We start from the raw sequence: 23101 nt of genomic DNA on the forward strand, positions 1-23101 counted from the left end.
AGCGCATGCGCCTACCGGGGCGGTGCCTCCGGGCCGGGGGGGGGCGGGCTGCCGGCTCCGGGCTCCTTGCTGCCGGTGGCCGCGCTGCTCCGCCCTCCCCAAGATGGCGGCCGTAGGTGTAAACAAGGTCGGGGCTGGTGGTGGGCTGGAGGGCAGCCGGGGGTCTGGCGGCAGCGGTCGCAGCCCGGCTGGCGCCGCAGTGAAGGTGAGAGGGGCTGCGTGGCCTTTCGCGCCGTCCGGCTCGACCGCCTGCTGCAGCACGGCAGGCTGTGGCGGCCGGGGTCGCACCGTCACTGCCCCGGCTAGGGGGAAAGGGGAGCGAGGGGTTTCCAGGGCGGGAGGCGTCGCCTGAGGCGGTGCGGCTGGGCTGGGCTCGGGCGGCGGGGCCGGTTTGGAGGCCCTTTCCCCGTCTCCTTCGCGCCGATCCGTGCTGCTGTGGGGCGCTTCGGAGGGGGCTGCCCCGCGGGAGGCCGCTGCCTGAGGGGAAGGGTGGCTGCCTCGGTGCGGGCAGCGGTCTCGGAGCGTTACGCCTGGGCTCCCTTAAGATGGTTAGCTGTCTCTATTGTCTTACAGACTTTATTTTTTTTGTGTGTGTGTGTTTTTCTTTTTTTCTTTTTTTTTTTTTTTTTTTTCTAAATGACAATCAATTTTGCTTTTTATTAGCGGTTTAAGATGTTCCGGTCCCCTGCTGGCTTGTTCCTGCTACCTCGATGCTGCGTTTGTAGCTTCGTAAATGGCTAACTTGGTATGACTGACCTTTTTATATGGATCAGTTATGAAAGGAAACTTTCTCCACCGGCTGATAGTCAGCTTTGGCAGGGTCTTGCCCTCCGTTTCCTTTTGCTGTGAGGACGTTTCTGCTTACTTACTTGTGCTGCTTGGCCGGCGGGCTTTTCTTGTGGCAGTGCACTAAATGAAGTGGGCAAGAATTAGCGGTGATCAGGTGGGATGCTGAAGAGTTAAAATCTTTTGTTCATGTCTATTTATATACTTTTTAAAATATCATTTGTGTGATTGTTATTTGTGCATACAAAGAAAAATTAATGACTCAGCCCTTCTGCTGTGATTGCAGGAATTTCTGTAAAATGAATGAACTGTGTCATATTGCTTACGGTATGAAGTTTTGCTTTTTTATCAGCTCAAACCCAAATGGTCTCTTTTTAAATTACAGGTTCTTGAGTGTGGAGTCTGTGAAGATGTATTTTCTTTGCAAGGTGACAAAGTTCCCCGGCTGCTTTTATGTGGCCATACTGTCTGCCATGACTGTCTTACCCGGCTTCCCCTTCATGGCAGAGCAGTTCGTTGTCCTTTTGATCGACAAGTTACTGAACTGGGTAAGAAAACATAAGTTTAAAGTTCTTAAAACCTGTTAGCCAAAGATATCTAGAAGAGAACACTAGATATAGTTTCTTAATGCTTCACTTAGTGATAGTATTTCTAAGTAACGAATGTGCAGTGTTCCTTTTTATTCAGAGAAGCTCATAGCACTGTTAAGCACTAGTAAAACAGACCTCTTAGAAAGTCAAGATTTTGTCTTTATCTTCTTGAACTTGGGCTTGCAAGCTTTATATCTTAAAGTCCTTTTATACACCTATATATACAAAGGGACTACTCTATTTTAAATTAGTGTCTAAGGGTTCCTGAATGGGTATTATTTTCCTGTTGTTCTAAACACTAAATAAACTATGAAATTAAATAGGTAGTTTCTTTGACAAACACATTTGTGATGAGGTGATATAGAAGGAAGTATCAGTGATAACAAACCTGTTTTTTAAAATGTAACATGATTCTATATATGTAATAATTGATAGTGGCAGGCTATCAACAGGAATTCCCCTACTGTAGGAGTGTCTGCAGGCAGTATTTGAAAGGATAAGATACAGCTTTTATCCAAAAGTGGAAGTTTATTTTAGGCTAAAGATGACACAAGTTTATAATTCCTTCAGAATAGGAATTGCCTATTCAATATAAGGTTACAGAGAAGATGAGTTATCATAAGAATTTGTGCTGTGAAGAACTTGTTAGTAGACCTGGCTTCAGTGGTTTTGAATAGCACATGGGGAAAAAAGCTGGTGGAAGGAGGTGAATCCTCAGAGAAGAAGATCTTTAATCTAGTAATCTATGAAAGAAATGTTTAAATGTCAGATTTGCTCAAATAATAATTTACTGTGCAGTAAGAGATTCTGCTAGACTGTAGACAAAACTGAGAGGAATATCAGGGCCCTCTGTTGGATTTTTTCATGGAAACAGGAGTCAAGAAAAGAAATCACAGAATGGTCAGGGTTGGAAGGGACCTCTGGAGATCATCTAGTCCAATCCCCCTGCCAGAGCAGGGTCACCTACAGCAGGTTGCACAAGAACTCATCCGGGCAGGTTTTGAATGTCTCCCGAGTGGGAGACTCTACCACCTCCCTGGGCAGCCTGTTCCAGTGCTCTGCCACCCTCAAAGTAAAGAAGTCCCTCCTCATGTTCAGATGGAACTTCCTATGTTCAAGTTTGTGCACATTACCTCTTGTCCTATCACTGGGCACCACTGAAAATAGACTGTTCCCATCCACCTGACACGCTCCCTTTAATGTCAGTCTCATGAAAGAGGGGTTTGTTTTCTGGGGGAGGGAGGTAGTTAAGTGTGAACATCATGAATGATTGCCAGTCTAGAAGATGTGGCTAAAAGAGTCATGTGTTTTCTTAATTCTTATCTACGACTGTACAGCTGCACAAGATTTTTAAAGTATGCTTTTAAGGAGGAAAATGTTAGAGCACAACACTCAGTCCTGCTGTTGTGAAACATTTCTGTCCAAGACCACTGCCTGTATCTTGTAAAGTAAAAGTAGCATTTTTATTATGATAAGGAACTTGTCACTTCTTAGTTTTTATAATGCATTTTTCCCAGGCATCTGAAAATATCCTATCTTAATTTATGTGGGTTTGGGGTTTAACAAAAACAAAGCTTTATAAAAATACTTAAAGCTTTTTCATCTTACATAATACTGGGGAGCTTCTGATGAAACACAGTGAAATGTTGTTAAACTTGTAAGGCTCCTACAGATAGGAAGAGGGAAGAAAAACTTCAGCTTTTGTGTCTCGGTTAGCAGACTTGCATTCTATTGGCTAGTACTAGAAAGAAGGATGATATGCTGTGACCAGCAGTTGCTCAAAAATCTGATAGGTAGAAAATTTTAGCAAAACAGCTTGAAAGTAAAAACAATTCTGTGAATAAAAATGTTCTGCCTGGTGATTTGGGTCAGAAGATGGTCATAGCCACTTCTTGTGTCTTACTTAGGTCCAGAAGAACTGACCTAAGAAACATAACTGTCTTAAGAAATGTTACTGCTTTCAGCATGTAAAAATGGGATGTTTTGTGGAGTGCAGTTCATCATGGCCCCTCTTTGAGGCATCTGTTGTCTTGCTCTAATCACCTCGTAGTTACTGCTGTTCATGAAATCTGCGCTTGTGGCTCAGTTTTCCTTCTGAGAGCACAGGAGTGAAGCTGGGAAGGAGGCATGACAACTCTGGGCCCAGGGAACTTCTTGTCTTTCCTTCCCCTCCATTTGAGGGCATGTGAGAAAACAAGCTCCATTTTCACCCATTTCTGCAATTGCTATTCTGCCATTTAATGAGGTAGTCTCAGGAAGCTCTTCAGTATCTAAATCTCGGTTATAGGATTGCTGCCAAGAAAAAGTTCTGTTGAAAGAAAAGCTGTATAATCAGAGCATAAAGCTACCTGTGTTGAACAAACTTCCCTAATCAGTAACTGTGGAAGTTACGGATGCTTTTAGTTGGTCATTTAACCTCTGCAGTTCAGCAGATAGACTTGCTTGTTTTCCTTTGCTCTTATTACTAAATCACTTAATGCTGTATTCATCCAAGTTTTCCCAAGGTATCTTGGGAACTTTGTGAAAGAAATATTCAGGGATCTATATATGTATATATATAGCTGTATTTTCTCCCTTCTAAAGTGGAGGTTGGTTTAAATTTACTGGCCTATTTCTTCTATATATATAAAACTATAGGGGAAGGCATGGTTAGAAGTACTTTGTCAATCACGATTTCTGGAAATACGGAATCTGCAAATGAAAATTGACAACACATCGTTTACATGCTTAGCAAAATATTCTAATCATTCATAAAATTTTGCTATGAGAGAAAATATTTAGTAATGAACTGGTAAAACTAAAGCCTGCCCAAACCACGTTGCTTTGCAGAGCAAACTAAACATAGATTTTTGCAGTTTTCTTGAGAGATCTTTAATGAACTTGCCTGTGATTAATCTTGTAGTGGAGATTTCTAAATAAGTATGTACATGTTGAAGGTATGTAAGATGTCTAGTGTTTACCATCAACCGGATGAACGTTCTTTAACCAGAAAGATGTAATGGAAAAGGCTTTTTCAATTTTTGAAATTATGAAGCCATATATTCTGGAGATTATGTTGACTCAGGCAATATATTTAGGGAAAAATCTATAAAATAATCTTTGTAGAAGAAGAGACTCCTCTTAAAGCCTTTTCCTTAAAGTATCTTCATTTGAGAGAAGAGGTAAATAATTTCTTGCAAACTGCTTTTTCTCTTCTTCCTGCATTGGATTAGTGGGTGGTTGTTGTTTTTGGTTGTTTTGGGTTTTTTTTTTGGGGGGGGGAGGTTCAAAAAAAACAAAACCAAAAACAGGAACCAGAAAACTGTTAGGAATGATGTGCGTATGTAACAGCTTTGGAAGCTCTGGCTTTTGACTTTAGCTGAGCAGCTCTGCTAAGGAAGCCTTTAACAATTCATGGTTCAGGTGATCTCTCCCTACCATCATCATGTTACAGGGCTGAAACTATTTTCTATCATTAGAACTTGTTGAACTGATGTACGTGGTGTTGGCATCCTTCATGGAATCTGTCTTATTGGTATTGTTTACATTTCTATATTCTTTTGCTAGTGTTTGAGTGCTAAGATAAAACTTCAAAACATTGTGCGAGAAAATATGGCTGTAATATAATCTTTCACTTTGTTCAGACATTTAGACAAAAGTTGCTCCTTTATTCCTTGCATTATTTATAATTGTTTTTGCAGACAAGCTTCATGTTTTTTAAAATTACATTTTTGTTGTTGGCTGGAGTTGATCTTAGTATCTTCACTCTGTCACTGTCTCATTCCTGGCTGGCACACTTCCTGCTATTCATGTCTTACTCTTCTTTTGAGAAGAGACAGTCAGATTGTGTAGTGGTTTTGTAATGGGCACAAACATCCCTTGTAAGCACAGGGATGAGATCACTAGACTCTCTTACGTTTGTGACCAAAGCAGAATTTGAGCTAAAGACCAAGAGATTAAATGGATGTATTTACACACCTCATCTTTTAGAGTTTTTAAATATAAAATAAACACTTGATCAGACATGTTGGAAATGTGTATATTGAGTATGTAGTAATTTTATAGTAGGTTTAGTGTAAAAAGAAGCAAAATGACTTTTTCTTAAATGTGTAAACTTTATGGGAGATACCAGTGAAATAAGACATGACTTCCTGTAGATAATGCATGTTTTATAGAGTGCTTATTGGTTATAAATTCTGTTCTAGTAGATTAATAGTTGATATGTAAGCTTTGCCTGTTTTTCCATTAGTGTCCAAGATCAACAGTGTACTGACAATGTATAACATGTATTAGCAAATCTCAGGATATATAATAAAAAGCTAAAGAAAGAATGTAAAAGCAGTGTAACTTTGTTTCCCCTGCCAGCTTTAAGTTATGAACTAGAAAATAAACACAGAATAGCTACAGACATATCTTTTCTGTTGGTTACATTTCAGTAAATTAGTTCTGCTTTGACTTTTCCGGCTTGGCTTTCTCTTCATGCTAGACATGGAACAGAACTAACATAACATGATTAAAATCAGATACAAGAATGTAAACTGAGGAGAGCACCACTTAGTTTTGTTTTTTTTTTTTTTTCTTTTTTAAATAAACATATTGAAACCTGTGAAAGACAATACTTTTGCAAGAAACTATCTAATGATTGAACAGCTTCTTCCTCTCAGCCTTATCCAATGTTTGCTTAAAGGCTAAGACAATGTTTGTTTAAAGGCTAATTTGCTATAATCTATTCCATAAGTAGGTTTATCCTTTTGGTGTGGGTGCATCCATGTATACTCTGCTATTAATGACAATCTGGATTAATGGCTAATCTGGAGATGCAAGGTCCACATTAGTATCAGCAGTCATTATCTTGGTGTGTTGTTAATGTGAGTATTTTATATACTGTAGTAACTGAAGATTGTGCACAGTCAGTTTGCTATGGGACAGTGCTGTTCTAAATAGAACACTGTGGAAGAGAACCATCTAGCCAGTTTTCTGTGTTTTGCTTTTTGGGAGTTAGTGTCTAGAAATCTGTCTAGATACAGTGTAAGCAAGTCTGGACTCCATTTACAAACTGGTTTGACATAATTTAGATTCTAAAAGTGGTTATTACGCTCTGTATCTCTTCAACTTGTAATAAGAGGTGACTCTTCCATGCCCTGTGTTATTAAAAAAAACACTGTGGTCCTGCTAGGAGTGGCTAGAGCTAAAAAATAACGAAGCCCTGAAGTCAGAATACGTCAAGGCACATGACTGTGCTTGTGCTAACTGTAGTTGTGGAGAACCAGAACATAACTTCTGCTGTAAACTCCTTCAAGATCTGTGGCAAACAAAAGTTAAAATACTTTTTTTGTTGTTGTTGTTCGCTCATCACGTTGTTTCATGTTAACCTCTGCAAAATCAGGATGAGACAGGAGTAGACATGGTCTTCTGCTTTGCTCTAGGGAGTATCTAGGGAATATCTTCTTTTTTGCTACATCAAATAGTGTTGTATGTGGGTCTTTCTTTCTGAATATTGTTTTAACTGTTACTCAGGTTTTTACTGGACTGAGATCTGCAATAAGCATTGCATCTTGTGATTCAGGGAATATGAGGTTTTTCAGTGTGAATTCTTCACAGCTTCTATTAGTACAGTAGAAATGTTCACTGTACATACTAATTTTTATGATACACATTAGAGTTTGTGTGTTCCGTGTAGTCTTCAGATATTAGCTATTGTGGATTATTTTACAAGTATTTTTACTGAGTTTTTGTAAATTTTTTATAATCTTGGCATGTTATCAGTAGGGAAAATCTGTATAAATATTAAATAGTTCCATGATGGAAGGAAAGAACAGGATGGAAAGGTAGTGTGTGAGTTTACATAGAAAAAGTGGTAGTTGTATCTCACTCGAGTTAATATCACTGTAGTTAATGTGCTCTTAATATTTGTCAGAATCTCGACTGTGGTTTGTGGAAATTCTTATGATGGTATTTGCTTGAGGTTTTTCTTCCTCTCCACCCCTTTAACTCTTCCTCAAAAATAGGAGATTCTGGTGTCTGGGGCTTGAAAAAGAATTTTGCCTTGTTGGAACTCTTGGAACGGTTGCAGAATGGACCTGCTGGGCAGTGTGGGATGGCAGAAGAAGGCATTGGTCTGTCTGGAGAGGTACTGAGTTTTAAAAGAAGTAAAAAGTTTGTTACATTTACTTAAAGGTATCTCTAGATAGGAAAAAAAACCAACCACCACCTCTTTTTTTGGCAAATATAATTTCACTAGTAATGCTATCGTTTTTTTTCAGTATCTATTATTAAGTCTTCAATTTGTTGCTTCATAATTAAATGCTAATCCATGCTGACTAAAGTAGAAGATAAAAAGGTATTGCCAAACATGGATACTCTTTTCCTCTTTTTTAGGCTTTTAAGTTTTCTAGAAAATGTTACTTATTTGAATATTTTAGTTATAGTGATTTAAGAAGAGTTTTCTAAAACTTCTCAGAAACTCTTCCTAAAGACTTCAACTCTTCTCCCGAGTAGTTGCCTTTTTATAGTAATTTGATATCTCTGCATCATGCAATAGTACTTCATTATTCAAACTAGTTGCTCTAATCATTTCAGTATTAACAACAGGTTTGCAAAAAGTATCATGCAGTGCCATTCTAGGAATAGATAACTGTCCTAAGCGCCTATTTTTTCCATTGGTGTTTTTGTCTGCCTGTAACTTTGTAATTCTTCGTTCTGTAATGACTGCTGGGGGGAAATGACTGGAGCCTGAATTATTGCAGGCTCCAAACCTTTACAATTTCCATGGAGTTTGGATTTATAAAATCACTGTACACCTCTAGAATAATTTATTGGAGCTGACTGTAAAGGAAACTGACTTTTATTTTTAAAAAATTTGTTGGGAATATGATACCAAGTTTTCAAAGTAGTCCAAATATTTATTAGTGTGTACCTTTTAAGGAAGGTCTGGTTTTAGGCTTATAATGGTGGTGGGTCTTCTGATTTTCCTGAGTTATTGGGATTATATGTTAACAAGTTCAGTTTTGTCTTTTTTTGTTGTTGTTTAATGTTAGAGTATCATTCGTTGTGATGAAGATGAAGCCCATGTTGCATCTGTATATTGCACTGTTTGTGCCACTCACCTGTGCGCAGACTGTTCCCAGATTACTCATTCTACAAAGACACTAGCAAAACACAGGCGCGTACCTCTTGCTGATAAGCCTCATGAGAAGACCATGTGCTCGCAACACCAAGTGCATGCTATTGAGTTTGTTTGTTTAGAAGAGGGCTGTCAGGCAAGTCCTCTTATGTGTTGTGTCTGCAAAGAATATGGGAAGCATCAAGGTCATAAGGTACGGCTAATAATCTGTTTCTAGTCATGCCATGGGGTGGATTGCATGATTATTTATCCAATTAAAGTAAAAAATATTATCAAGAAAGGAAGGTAGATTCTTGTCTTGATATGAAGTAACTTCATACTGTTCTTTCATTTTCCCTTCAGTTAACTGCCATGGTAAAATTACAAGAAAAAAACATTATTTCTAAGATCACAATGTTATTTTTTTATTAAGATCGACAGTCTAAAAGTTCTGAAAATTGTTTTCATCTTGCAAACACTAGGTTCACCCAACCTAGTGCAGTCCGACCACTCTTCTTTTTTTATAGTTTATTAAGGTAAACAGGCAAGTTTGTATATTTACTAGTGTAATTACTAGATGCTTATCTTAGTCTCAGCATAATCTGTAACTCCTGATTGCATTTTAAATTGCAAGATGATTTGAAATTCTTATTTGCCTTTCCTATATATATACATACACACATATATTTTAAATATGTAGTAAAATGGAAAACATGATTAAGGAAGATATTTATAATTAATCTTTGATATTTTGCTTTTAATTAATAGCATTCTGTCTTGGAACCAGAAGCAAACCAGATTCGTGCATCCATTTTAGACATGGCCCACTGTATAAGAACTTTCACAGAAGAAATCTCGGATTATTCCAGAAAATTAGTTGGAATTGTTCAGCATATAGAAGGAGGAGAACAAATAGTTGAAGATGGAGTTGGAATGGCCCATACTGAACATGTATGCTTTCTTTTTTCCCACCACTTGCACAGAATATTTGTTTTTTGTAATAACCAAGATAAGGAATTTCTTTGAAAATTATATGTGGTTTTTATAAGACAAGACTTTAAGTTCTTATCTCTACCAAGTCAGTTTTGAGGCTTAAGACAGCAGATAGAGGGGAATTTGTAGCCCATTACAATGTTTTTAGGCTACATGAAAATAGGGAGGCAGCAGGGAAAGCTGTATAATTGCTAGTACAGTGTACTGTGACAGATTGCATCTGTTCTCAGGTGCTGTGATACTATTGAGGCTTTTTTCCCTGGTCATTTTTAGTAAGGTGCGTATACAGACAGATAATCTATTTGATTATTGGCATAACTTCTTGGAGGATCTTGATCTTAGAGCTGATAAGACTTTCTGTATAACTGGGACTTGAACTGTGATGTAACCAAGCAGATGTGAACATAAAGTTAGAAACTGGAATAAAATGAAAAATGTATTTCTGGAATCAACTGGTGTCCTTAATACTCTGGATCTCCTGACTGCAACACTGTAGGTACCAGGGACTGCAGAGAACGCTCGTTCATGTGTCCGAGCCTATTTTTCTGATCTTCATGAAACCCTTTGTCGTCAGGAGGAAATGGCTCTTAGTGTTGTTGATGCTCACGTGAGAGAGAAGTTGATTTGGCTTAGGCAACAGCAAGAAGACATGACCATCCTCTTGTCACAGGTTTCAACAGCTTGCCTTCATTGTGAAAAGACTTTACAACAGGTAGGTTGACAAGTGAGCTGTAATATATGGCAAGACAGGTGGAACTGGAAATTAACTTTAGGCTACAAAGGAAAAGGTTAGATAGTATTCTGCATTTTTATTTCCTTTACAATGTTCAAACAGTAATGATATGAGATTCACGTATTCGTTACAAGCGAGTGTTAAATGGGGATAATCAGTACAAAAGCATCAAATTCTCCAGTTGTTGGAAATCCTGCAGTATGATTCTCATGTCTGGAGTAATTTCTGGTTATTTGTGGGGTTAGTGGGAAGGAGAGATGAAACAAGCAAAAAACCTACAAGTTCTATGGGAAGGATTTTAAAGTTGCAGTTACCTGTATAGGTGTTTCAATATAGTTGTCATACAAGGCTGATGGGAAAAAATGTTTTGGGACTAAATAACTTTTGGTAGTAATTGTAATAATATTAAATGTATGAAGAAAGTGGCTATATGAGAGTATCTGGTTGGTCCATTATTCACTTAATTTAGTGATAGCAAGAAGTAAATGGTATATGCAATGAACAGTAAACAGTGTAAGAAATTATTTCATTAATATTTTATTTGTAATTTTTTTCTTTTTAAAAATTTATTTAGAGTTAGTGTCTGGTTGCTTAGATGTACTTTTAACTATGCAAATGGTCCCATCATTACTGGGTGGATATTAATATTTTGTGTTAGTTGCATTGCTGTACGCTGCAAAGCAGCTGCTCTCTTCCAGCTGCTGGAATGATACATGAATTATGTAAATATTCTTTATATATTACATTCCTGTCTCCTTTAATATATGTTCTTATTCCTACAGGACTGAGAGGTCAAAGAAAAAGTTTTTTAAAACTGCAGAACTATTTAGTATCTTTTAATATTAAGGAACAATGACAAAGCCTTCACATTTGTGTTGCAATTTTAAATAAATCTATTTTGTAAATGTGTGTTTCTTTGACTAGAGCATTTCTATTTAAAATGCTTTCTTTTCAGCCGTCATATTTACATTGTGTTTGGTTATTTTAAGTAAATTACTAAGGAAAGGCATGCTTTTGTTTTCTTTGTCTGTTTAGGATGACTGCAGGGTAGTGTTGGCCAAACAGGAAATTACAAGATTGCTAGAGACATTACAGAAGCAGCAGCAGCAGTTTACAGAACTTGCAGATCATGTACAGCTGGATGCTAGCATACCTGTCACTTTTACAAAGGTATTCTTAATCTCATGAAAGTACAGCTATCTACTTTATGAAGTCCTAAATGTAATTTAAAAGAAAGCAGGAATAATGTTCGTTAATTACGTCACTGTATTTATTGGAGCAAATTTAGACTGTTCAGTATCAGTTAGAGCCGCAGTGTCTTACCATATGATGAGTGCCATCTGGTATTTGAGCAACAAAACCACTGTGCTGTTATAATAAGTGTGAGAAACATTTGTTTGACATTGGCTACATTAGTAGCTTTGATTGAACATTGGCTGCTTTCCTTTAAATATGTAAGATAGTATTTGTGAATTCTAGAAACACCTTTCTGTGGAAACATCCCTGATTTGTTTTACATTGAACTCAGACCAGGAATCTACCCTTTGTTTTTCCATGTGTTTTTGGCTTTCTCGTGAGGACAGCATAACTTATGCAGAATGTTTGTTATTTTATTTCCTGAAAATTGCACACCTATTTTTAAATGCAATAAAGCTGTTACAACTTTCAGTTTATAATACTAAAAATAATGTATGTCTTTCAGTCTGTTGAATGATAGTTTGTCTTATAGTTGCTTTATACTCATGGATAGTTTAGACACAGTTCATCGTCTAAGTAGGTTTTTTTATTGCTCTAATATAATTTCAATACCACCTATTCTTTGAAAGGGATACCATTATTTGGAGTTTCATAACAGTGATACTTTTCATGTAGGAGACTAAATAAGTTTGAAACTCTGAAGAACAAGAAGTACTTTGATTTATGGGGTTTTTTGGTTCTGAATGGGTGAAAGAGGAATAGGATCTCTTGTTGCTGAGATGAAACTGACAGTAGACAGTAAATTATCCATGACCCAGCAATGTGCCCTTGTCGCCAAAAAGGCCAATGGAATCCTGGGCTGCATAGGGAAGAGTGTGGCCAGTAGGTCGAGGGAGGTCATTCTCCCCCTCTACTTGGCACTGGTGAGGCCACAACTGGAATACTGTGTCCAGTTTTGGGCTCCCCAGTTCAAGAGGGACAGGGAACTGCTGGAGCAAGTCCAGCGAAGGGCAACTAAGATGATTAAGGGCTTGGAGCATCTCCCTTATGAGGAAAGGCTGAGAGAGCTGGGACTCTTTAGCCTGGAGAAGAGAAGGCTGAGGGGAGACCTTATTATGGCGTACAAGTATCTAAAGGGTGGGTTGAAGGAGGATGGAGCCAGGCTCTTTTCAATGGTTCCAAGTAACAGGAGAGGGGCAATGGGCACAAGTTAGAACACAGGAAGTTCTGTTCCAATACACGGAAAAACTTCTTTACGGTTCAGGTGACAGAGCACTGGCACAGGCTGCCCAGGGAGGTTGTGGAGTGCGCTTCCCTGGAGATTTTCAAGCCCCGCCTGGATGCAGTCCTGAGTAATGTGCTCTAGGCAATCCTGCTTTGGCAGGGGAGTTGGACAAGATGATCTCTAGAGGTCCCTTCCAGCTCTGAAAACTCCGTGATTCCATGATTTAACTGTTGCTGTTGAAGCTTTTACTATAAGGAAATAGGTGCTTCTATGCAGATTCTGTCCCAGTCCTTGTCATAAATTCGATTTCTTCCAAATAATTTGCTTTGTAAATTCAGTATATTTAAATGTCCATGTAATAACTGTTTTGTCAGATCAATAAATGCAGCATTTTCACTTCTGCCCCTCCCTTCCCTATTCAGCAGAGGCCAGAGTTGTTACAATCAGACACCTCTTCTGCAAACCCCCATTGTTCCATAAATGAAACAGCGTTCACATTTCACAGATGATGAATTGCATTCCGTGTATTCAGAGGTGATTGCTGCCATCTCACAGGGCTCAGTCAGAGAGGCATTTCAGATGTCTGGTTTTGCCTTTAGGAGTTGTTAATCTGACTCAGAAAATTTTGATTGTGAATTTCTGAGCAATTGGAAAAATGGTTGCAGCCAGCTAAGCTGTAGTAGGAGATCTGAAATATGTCTCAGCTTGGAGGACCCAAAAGTCTTCCAGTGTCTCTCTACACCTCAGCTTTCTTTAGAAAAAAATGGGGCTTCCATTGTTTTTCCTCCTGTGACAAATTGGTATTGTTATGAAGTCTTCTGAAACTTAGATTGTGAATTTCAAAAGTGCCAAAGCAAACATCATTTTTCACAAAAACAGCAGCAGCCATGAAAAAGTAAGGTGAAAAAAATTACTTCAGTTTCTTACTTTTTATGTTTCCTCAGTTCTGACAAAGTTTAAAACTCTCTTTCTACACAATGTTTTTTTTAGAATGTTAGTTTAGAATACTGCTGATGGCCACTGTTGTGTCTTGTAGTGAAACTTGTTATACCTGAAAGGTCAGAAAGGTCAGTCAGAAATAAAATCCTCAGATCAAAACCTGTAAACTATTATATCACTGAAGAGGTCTTTCTCAGGAACTCACCTGCACTGAAGGCTGCTTCCATTATAAAATTAAAAAAAATTTCAAACAGTATCAGATCAGAGGAACATTCCATATCCAGTGAGGGTAGTGGAGATTTAAGGGGCAGAGGGAGAAGTCCTTTTCACTGTTGAAAGCGAGTAGTTTTTATCTGCCTTTTTTCTTTCACTGAATCCATGAGAAACATGGATAGTGCTGTTTCCTCCTCCTTCTATCAGGGGAAATGCCACATAAAAAGCTCTGAAGGGAAGATTTGGAGGGTTCCAGAACAAGATGCTGAAAATCTTCCAAGAAATATGTTAGTATATCATATTCTTTTTCCAAATGTTGTTAATATATTGTTTCCAGTGGATCTTTCTTTACCTGTGTATTTACAAGGACTTGACCAAATGAAGTTGAGATGTCTTCATGTACTTAGCTTGTTGGCAGGGAAATGGCTCCTAATCCAGGAGTGTGATCCTTATTTGAAGAGAGAGGTTGCTGGTTTATTCTGGAGACCAGTGGCTGTGGAGTGTTATATACAGGATTAGCAATTGGTCATCCTAAATATTTGTGCGTACATACTGGGGAGAGAGAAAATGATTAAGAAAACAGTATTTGGGATAGTAAAGACCCCTTATCTGTTAATGTTGAAGCAAGTATGGGAAACTGCTAACCCTTACCAACACCAAGAGTACCGAAGAAGATAGTAATCTATCAGAGAGAAAGCATTTAACGCTATCTTTCAGTAAACCTATATACTGCTTTTGTCATGTCATCAAATTTATTTACAGAGACAAAGGACAAGGACAAAACACAAGAGATCAGTTGTGTGGGTTTTTCTTCTGCACTTTCTATACTGAGATTTAAGAAAACACTGAGTTTTACTTGAACAGAAGTCACAGGTTACCTGTTTTTAAGTATGCTGTCAAATTATGCACCTGCCAGAAGTGGTTTTACTGGCCAAATTTGTTTAAATAACATTTTTGATTAAAGGTGCTGATATAGTTGATGCAGAGAGATTTTTTTCATCTGTCAATTTCTAGCTGTGATCATCAATAGTCAATTCTTTCTGATTCATATTACAGGTGCTATACACTGTTTTCCGAGTAGGAACTTTTCTTGTAAGCTTCTTCCTGAAGTGACAGAACTACTCACGCAAAACATGGAAGTTTGGTGTCCATCACAGATTGCATTTTGGTTCCTTCTGAGAGAGTACAAACATACTGACAACAACCTGTTTTCACTCTAAACCTTACAGAAAGTAAACTGCAACAGGATGGCTAAGTTTGACAGAATCGTTCATCTCCTCCACTTCTCTGATGCTCTAAGTTGCGCAGGCCCGTATTCCCTCTGCCCTCCAGCCATGGGAACTGTAGAGGTGACCAGTGAGTGCTCCTGGTGTAGCCCTGAGAGGGTGGCCAGGTTGACTCACTGTCAGCAAGCTCTGGCCATAGACAGGGTGCTGCCTCCAGCAAGAAACCTATGAAATTAGCAGCTCTATCCAGAGCTGCCTCTTTTTCTTCCTCCTTTTCAAGCACCGAGGAGAACTGTGGAGGTTCATCCCCAGAAATTTTAGACAAAATCGGAACTGAGGCATGAGTGAAAAGGGTGCTGGAGGCAGGGCATTTTTTAGACTCTTCAGTGCCTTTTGCATACTTCTTTGTGTTCTTTCTCTTTGCTTGCATTTTTCCTGCTGACATACTTGTCAAGAATCTGCCCACAGGTTTTTCTTCTCCAAAAGATAACCCTTTTTGATAACATGCTGTGTTGCAATGTTGTCACTGAATTTCATAACTTCAGCTCTGAATCCAAAATCCCAGAACTTAAAGTAAATTTATTAAAAAGCAAGTAATTCTCAATGCTTTATTTTCCAAATCTCAATTATTCAGTTAGTCCTTTGGTTTTGGAGCATCAGCCTTGTGTAGTATCAAAGCTGTAGCACTGAAACTGCACGCCTTATACAAGTTTATTTCACAGATTCAAATAAAGTAATTTTTTCATGACAAATATTTAGCCTGTGGAGTTCTATGCCAAGGATCTTCTGGGCCCTGGTCTGAGGTTTCAAGAAGCAAACGGATGAACAGATGAATAATACATCAAGATCTGTTAGTTGCAGAAACCACACTGTTGGCTCAGTAAGTCCATGAGCTGCAAGCTGTTAGGTACAGGGAGGGTGCTTTCCTTTTTCCTTACTTTCACATGTATCCATCTTTACCTAGTTTCAGAGAACATGCTAGATTAGATGGACCTTTGACCTGACTCTTACGCTTAAAATTGTGACTTGCTGACTTTCGCATTGTGGTATTTGCATTATTTTTTAATTTTTAAAATTTTTTTTAGAAAGCAGTTTCTGAAGGTGTTTTTACTGTCTTTGGAGATTGCAATAGCATAAGGTCATTGAATTAATCTGTATTTATTATTCTGGAAGTATGCTAGTTCATCTGTGACAGAGGGGAGCATGGAGCTGCATGTCATGATGATATAAATCCAACTATGTAATGGATTCTGTGTGTATTGTGTGTATGTATCAAGTTGCATCATGTGGATGTTTATACATCTGATCACACTGATGCATGTTGGTCTTGTACCAGGAGAGGTTGTAGCATTTGTGCACTCAATAAATAGCATTTCTAATGCAGGAAGAAATAAAAAGCTGTGTGGGGTAGACACAGGGTTTTGTGTATTATTTGCCTAGCACGGTGCTGTCTGGATTTTGCAAGAAAAGAAATGTATTGCCAAATAGTTCTGATGATTGAAACTCTGGTATTTCATCAAGGTAGCATTTCAAAATACTTCAAAATATGTTTCAGGGCTACATTGTAATCTTAGCTTATGTTGTTTATTTTACATTTTATGGTTTGCTGCTTTATATTAGTAATACCACTTGATTGCATTGTTAGTAACCGCTCATTCAATACTACTGGTAGCTTGGTCTAAACTACAAGTAGGAAGTTGGTTCTTTTTCCTTGCCTCCAAGCAAGACTTGTTTTTTTTTGTTTGTTTGTTTGCTTTTCTTCACTATTTCAGATTACTGCTTAATGCTAATAATATTGCTGTTGTAATGGGGTAAAGGATTGGAAATGGCTTGAGGTGAAGAGGCGTAGCTATGGAGCCTCCAGCAAGGAAATAGTTTTGCAGCTGGCAGCATTTATAATGTGATGAAACATAGTGGAAAAGCTACAAAACCGATAGAGACTTCTCTGGTCAGAGAATTCTAACTAATTGCTATGAACAACTCCTCATGCGGTTTAAGCCAAGAATGATAGAATTTGAAATTTTTTCAGGTACAGACATACTAGCATGAGATTGGCTGTCTTTCTAAAAGGCATGGGATAACTTAGGCAGAAGTCACAGGTTCACTAGAGAGATTATTGGATATTTTGGCTTATGTTATTGCTGGAGGTGATTGGTGGTTGTGCCTTGTATTTTTGGAGTCCATCCATTTAACCACTTTATAAATAGTGACAAGGTAAATATCTTAAGGGGTTTCTAATTTGAATTTCCTAAACTTGCTCTTGTTTTGTGTATGCTGTTTCTTCCAGGACAACAGGGTACATATTGGACCAAAAATGGAAATTCGTGTTGTCACTCTAGGGTTAGATGGAGCTGGCAAAACAACTATTTTGTTTAAGTTAAAGCAAGATGAATTCATGCAGCCAATTCCAACAATAGGTTAGTAGCAACAATTTATATGTAATTTTTTTGTTTGGCTTATCTGTAGAACTTGATCATTTTATATTCATATAGAAAAAGACTATAAAACTTTAATATTTTTATTCTAGGTTTTAATGTTGAAACAGTAGAATACAAGAATTTGAAGTTTACCATTTGGGATGTAGGAGGGAAGCACAAATTGAGGCCTTTATGGAAACATTATTATCTCAATACACAAGGTGAGATTAATACAACTTTTATACTGTATTTTGTCTTCTAGCTTCTATTTCAGAGCCAAAAAGATTAATAATAGAAGTAATTTATAACTGTAAAAAATAGTTCATTTAATGCAAAGTACAGCTGCTAGATTCATGAGCTAAGAAATTTTAATCCAGTTGGTCATAGTGTCTGCTGCACAATAAAGGTGCATTCTCCGTAAATCCATCAGACGGTTCATGGAGCCAAACAAAATTAGAATCTCGTTTAAACTGGTTCTAGCTCACAACAGATAAGGTGCAGTGTTCCAAAGTTTGCATAGTGAGAGTAGTACTTGCCAGGTATGAAACTTAAATAGCACTTGAAATGAAAATACTCAGCCTTTAGGAGCATTTAGTTGGCAACTTAAAACATTCTACAAAGTTCTGTAACTTCTGACTTGGTATTACAGTGTAATATCTGCTCATAGACTAGATTGCTGGCACTGAAAACGTTGACCTAAATGGTGTTGACTTAGAAACTGATGCTGTCTTTCTGTAAATCGTCCATAGCTGTTCTCCAATTTAGAAAGAGGTTCCTCTTTGTTAATTAATTCTGAATTATCTGAAATACTTAGGAATGACAAATGTCAGTTTATATGCTCTGCTTTGTGCATTATTTCAGCCTGCTTTGCAAACTTTTTAACATTTTAAATTGCTTGTGTTTTCAAACTTTTAAAAATTGTATTTGGGGATTTCTGTTGTCCTCTTAAAACTAAACATGTAAACACTAGTAGCGTGGATTCATGTCTGTTTTGAAGAATTGTGCATTGGAGAGAAAGCCTAAGCAATTAACCTGGTGCATACCTGCAGTAAGTTTTGTTTAGTTTTGGTGTTGGGGGTTTGTTCATTGCAAAAAACGTAAGTTTAAACTCTGTCCTGTAGCTCTGCCTCCCTGAGTCTCCAGTCTTTGTGGCGTCCTGATTACTCTGTGTTGGATAGTAAAATCTACTGCTGCTGTGTTGGGTCTATGGCAATCTTCTCTGGATTGTGTAGTCTGTGGTTGAAGGAAGCTGTGCTGATTTGGCTGAACCTGTAGGTTTGTTTTACAGCCAGTTAAGGGTAACTGGAACAGTCGTGTGGGAGTTGCTTTGAGTATAAATGGATCAAGAAATGGTTTAAACTGAGATATTTAAACCACACATAGTAAATCTGGTTTTAGACCTAAGTAGTTAAAATATCACAGCCTTTATGTTAGACTAGGCAAAAAACTTCAGACGTTTTTCCGTGTCTTATGATGAATTGTAGATTTTTGTCAAAGATATAGAGGTATGTAAGGCATTTCTCTCTCTCTGGATTTGAAATTGAAGTTGCGCACTGCTGAGAAACTTCACATAGAAGACTGCTAGAAAAAAAGAACTGTGTAAGTTGAAAGATAGTTTTACAGAATTTATATTTGAATGTGTGTAAAATATTTCTTTTTTTTTTTGTAGCGGTGGTGTTTGTTGTTGATAGCAGTCACAGAGACAGGGTCAGTGAAGCACACAGTGAACTTGCAAAATTATTAACAGAGAAGGAATTACGGGATGCCTTGCTCTTGATCTTTGCTAATAAACAGGTACTTGTGATTTTTTTTTTTTTTTTTTTTCACTCTGTTACTCTTTTCCTCAATTTGTATATCATATTCCAACTTCCTGAACCCTCTGCTGTGGGTAGGGTATGGTAAGGCGGAAAGGATAAAATAGAGATGTTTTCCTTATGTTTAATGCTGGTAAAATAAGCAATGCTAGCATGCTTAGTAGATTCAACAACCAGGTTTTGGTTTATGATAACAGGGAGTAAACGCGTAACTGTTTAAAATGGCTTTTGTGTTTTTTGAAAGATTTTTATATGATCTGTAGCTTCAGTCTAAGCTATCAGTTAATAATAAAATGCTTCAAACATAATACAGAAGAATAATTGAGTCTTTGTGTCTGATTCTGTTGCAGGATGTAGCTGGTGCACTTTCAGTGGAAGAAATCACAGAACTGCTGAGTCTCCACAAACTCTGCTGTGGCCGTAGCTGGTATATTCAGGGTTGTGATGCCCGAAGTGGTACAGGACTTTATGAAGGATTGGATTGGCTTTCGAGGCAGTTAGTGGCTGCTGGTGTCCTGGATGTGGCTTAATTTTTACAGCAGCTGCAGTTCAAGGTTGTAGTTTACTGTTGTGTTTTGTTTGCATGATTTAGGATGTTGTGGCGAGATCTGCTGTCTGAAGAGGGGACTTTATTTAACTCGGTGGTTGCAGAAAAATACAAGCCTTTATCCTAGATTGGGTAATTGGTGCAGCAAACTTGTGCAGTTACAGTGTTTTTGAAATTTGATACGTTTACAAGTAATGGGATGGGCTAGTTACAAGGGTGCCTTGAAATTCTTTTTGGTGAAATCAGGTTGTTACAAATTAAAATTCTTCCCTGATTAAAAAAAAATGCATTGAAATTTATCTAATAATTATAACAAGGTTACAGTAGTTAATTCATGTCAGAAAAAGTTTGAGTGGTTTAGAAATACTTTCCCAGGAAACTATTCAAAAATCCATCTGAAGTTATTAGAATAGCCAACTCTTTAGTCAGAAATAAATGGTGCTAGTCTAATATCTAAAGGTGGCATTGAAAATTACATGCGCAAACACCACAAAAAGAAATTTTTTTCCCCCGTTATTTGTTAGCTTCCCTGTTTATTACCAGAAGGCAGCATAACTGGGCAAAGAAAACTGAGAACGGGGACCAGTGTTGCAGTGCAAGGGAGCTGTAGCATCATTTAGCTAGTTGTTTTCTAGTTGTGGGGGGAGGGAGTAGTTGGGGGTTTTTTGTTAATTGTACACATGCTAAATTATTTATGGACAGACTATAGTCGTATTGAGGTGAAAGTATTTTGTGCGCACTTGAGGACATAATCTGCCTTTAGAGATTAATCTTACTCCTCAAGAAGTCGAGTTTTTAAAAAACAAACAAACAACTCAAACTTCTTTAAGAAGTAGTGCAGTGTAATGTCAATCCAGCTATGTACTTTTATCTAGAAGTCATGCTTCCAGATTAAGGTAGTGGCCTTAAAATATTAAACAACACAGTGTAAAAGCAGTGTACACTAATTATAACTCTTACTTAGAAGAGCAGCTGGTAAAATGTGATATAAACCTTCCATAATTAGATTTTAATTCTTACTGTATCTTCGACATGGAACTGTCACCAGTGCCTCTATTTTCAAAGATTACTCATTCACAAACCCATGAAATATGGGTGTAGCGCTGTTTAAATTTAGAGAAGGTTGCAGTGATGTCTTTTTCTGCGGCATATGCAACTCTGCTAACAATTTTATCCGATCCGTGCATCAGAATCTTCTGGACTCCTCTTTAAGTGCACAGCCATTGCCAGTTGAAGAATCCATGCCATGGACCTCTTCCTGTTGTTAGAGGAGCTACGAAGAGCATGTCCAATAGATCAAAACTGCATATCATGACTTTTCTTACTGGAGTAGAGGTGAATAGGGAGAACCAGAGAGTAGAAGTGAGCAGTTATTTTACAGATGGGTAGATATTTTTGCCACACTGAAAAGTGTGCTTACCTGTGAGAGCTCTGAACTTCACCCGGCAAAGAAAATGTATCCCATTGTCTCTGGCTATGGCTTTTATTGTAATATCGATTTTATGATGTTTTCCCACTACATACCTTAGGTAAAGCCAAGAATGTATAAACAAATAATTTAGTGCATTTGCACTTTTCTTCAAGAGAAAGCAGTTAACTACTGCCTCATAATGACACTTATTTGTAGTTTTCTCTTGTTACTTATGTTTCATGTAAATGGGGTTAAATGCAGCTTCAGTTTCAGAAGTCTAATCACTTGAATAGTAGCTGAAAGAACACTAAGCTTTAAAGTAGTTAAATGTTTGTGAAACGGGCTTCAGTGTCTACCTAAGTAAATAGGTACTGAGAAAGGGTATTTACTTTTTCTTCAGACAACCTGGTAAATTTGGAAATAGTTTACAACAGAGTGAAGGGTGTTTTCTTGTACCTGCCGACTAAAAATTGTTCACCCTTCCCTGCCTGTAACTTCTTGCACACTAGACAGTTGGCTGCTCTGACCTGAGCATCTGCTTAGCCTGTACTGCAGAGCAGTCCCAGACCTAGTTAGGGCTGACTGCCCCTTCATAGCTCTTTTTAAAATGTGCACAAATTCTGCTAAGCATGGTAGATACCTTTTCCTGGAATATTTTTAACATAGAAGACATGTATTCTTTAGAAAAATCCTGATTCTGTAATTTTATTTTAGCTGGCTTATGCTTCAGTTATGTGTGCCTCTCGGTATAGTTCTACTTCAAAACATTCAAGGTGACCAGTTTGGATTTTTTGTAACATTACATTTGAGAGCAGAGGAAAAATCTCACTCATGCGTATTTTTGAGTACAATGGATTGCTTGTGACACATGGAATGCTACCATAAAGTGTTTTTAAATGGAATTTATTTAAGATGACTTGAAGTAACTGTGAAAGTGTTGCGTTTGTCTGTGAACTGCTCAGTGTAAACAGTTACACTGAGGTTTATTTGTATTATAAATTAATACTACATATAAACTGCTTCAATTATAAATTTAAGCTTGTTTCACCAGTTTTACTGAACTTTAGTTTTTAGTGTACTGACTTAATTGGAGTATTTCTTCAACTAAACTCACTCAAGTATTACTAACTATGGGGATTATTTGAAAAGATTAAATAACTTTTCATAAGATTTTGGCTTAATTGTGAAACTGAGTAAATATGACATCCAGTGACTGTGTTGTGGCTTTTTTTTTCAAAGAATCTCAGCTCAAAAATAATACAGCTAGGCTAACTGAAAAATAAATGTTTTATCAATTGATATGGTCTTACTGTATGCTACCTTCAAATTTATTGTGCACTATGTGGTACATGAGGGTTTCATTCTGAGATAGTCCTTATTCTTAACTGTCGGAGTAGCTGTGGATGTTATGTAAAGATTTCTTGAAAGAAAGGGCTCTTTTAGTGGAAACAATTCATGAGCTGCTGCAATTTGAATTGCCCAGAAAATGAATTCTTTTCAATAAAAGTATCTTAAACTTTATTAAAATTAATTCTCAAACTTGCGTGTTTGTTTTTTAAGATCATCTCAGAATAGAGGTGTGCTCCATTTAACTTACTGTAGAATTTTTCTTACTGATCCTTGAAGATATCTCTTTATCCCTTTATCTCACTGAAGATAAGCTTCCTTATCTGGTAGCAGTTCTTGAGGGACTGAATTTGATTAGCATGTATCACATCTCATTTCATGAATGAAGTTACCAGAACTCCTGAGTTACGTGAACATAAACAGTCAAAGTTAATGTGACTGTATTTAGAGTAGACGTAACTATCCAACAGAGTAACAGGACCATACTTAGCCACAAATTCATGGCAGCTTGAGAATTTGTCTAAGCTTTCATTGAGGACTTTCATCAGAAACACTTAAGCTTAGTTCAGCTAAGTCAAGTTT

General features: G+C 37.5%; 1 protein-coding gene across 1 annotated transcript; it reads left to right on the top strand.

The window, feature by feature from the left end:
- Positions 1 to 103: 103 nt before the first annotated feature.
- Positions 104 to 22692, top strand: TRIM23 (tripartite motif containing 23; the record flags this gene model as incomplete). The annotated part of the gene is made up of 11 exons (XM_082497210.1): positions 104 to 205; positions 1172 to 1334; positions 7364 to 7485; positions 8393 to 8671; positions 9226 to 9408; positions 9947 to 10162; positions 11219 to 11353; positions 17271 to 17400; positions 17511 to 17621; positions 19070 to 19194; positions 19565 to 22692. The coding sequence occupies 11 exons, from the start codon at positions 104 to 106 to the stop codon at positions 19742 to 19744; spliced, it is 1746 nt and encodes a 581-aa protein (XP_082353336.1). The 3' UTR covers positions 19745 to 22692.
- Positions 22693 to 23101: the final 409 nt, after the last annotated feature.

Source organism: Vanellus vanellus (genome assembly GCF_965231255.1).
Source record: "Vanellus vanellus genome assembly, chromosome: Z".
Classification (NCBI taxonomy): domain Eukaryota; kingdom Metazoa; phylum Chordata; class Aves; order Charadriiformes; family Charadriidae; genus Vanellus; species Vanellus vanellus.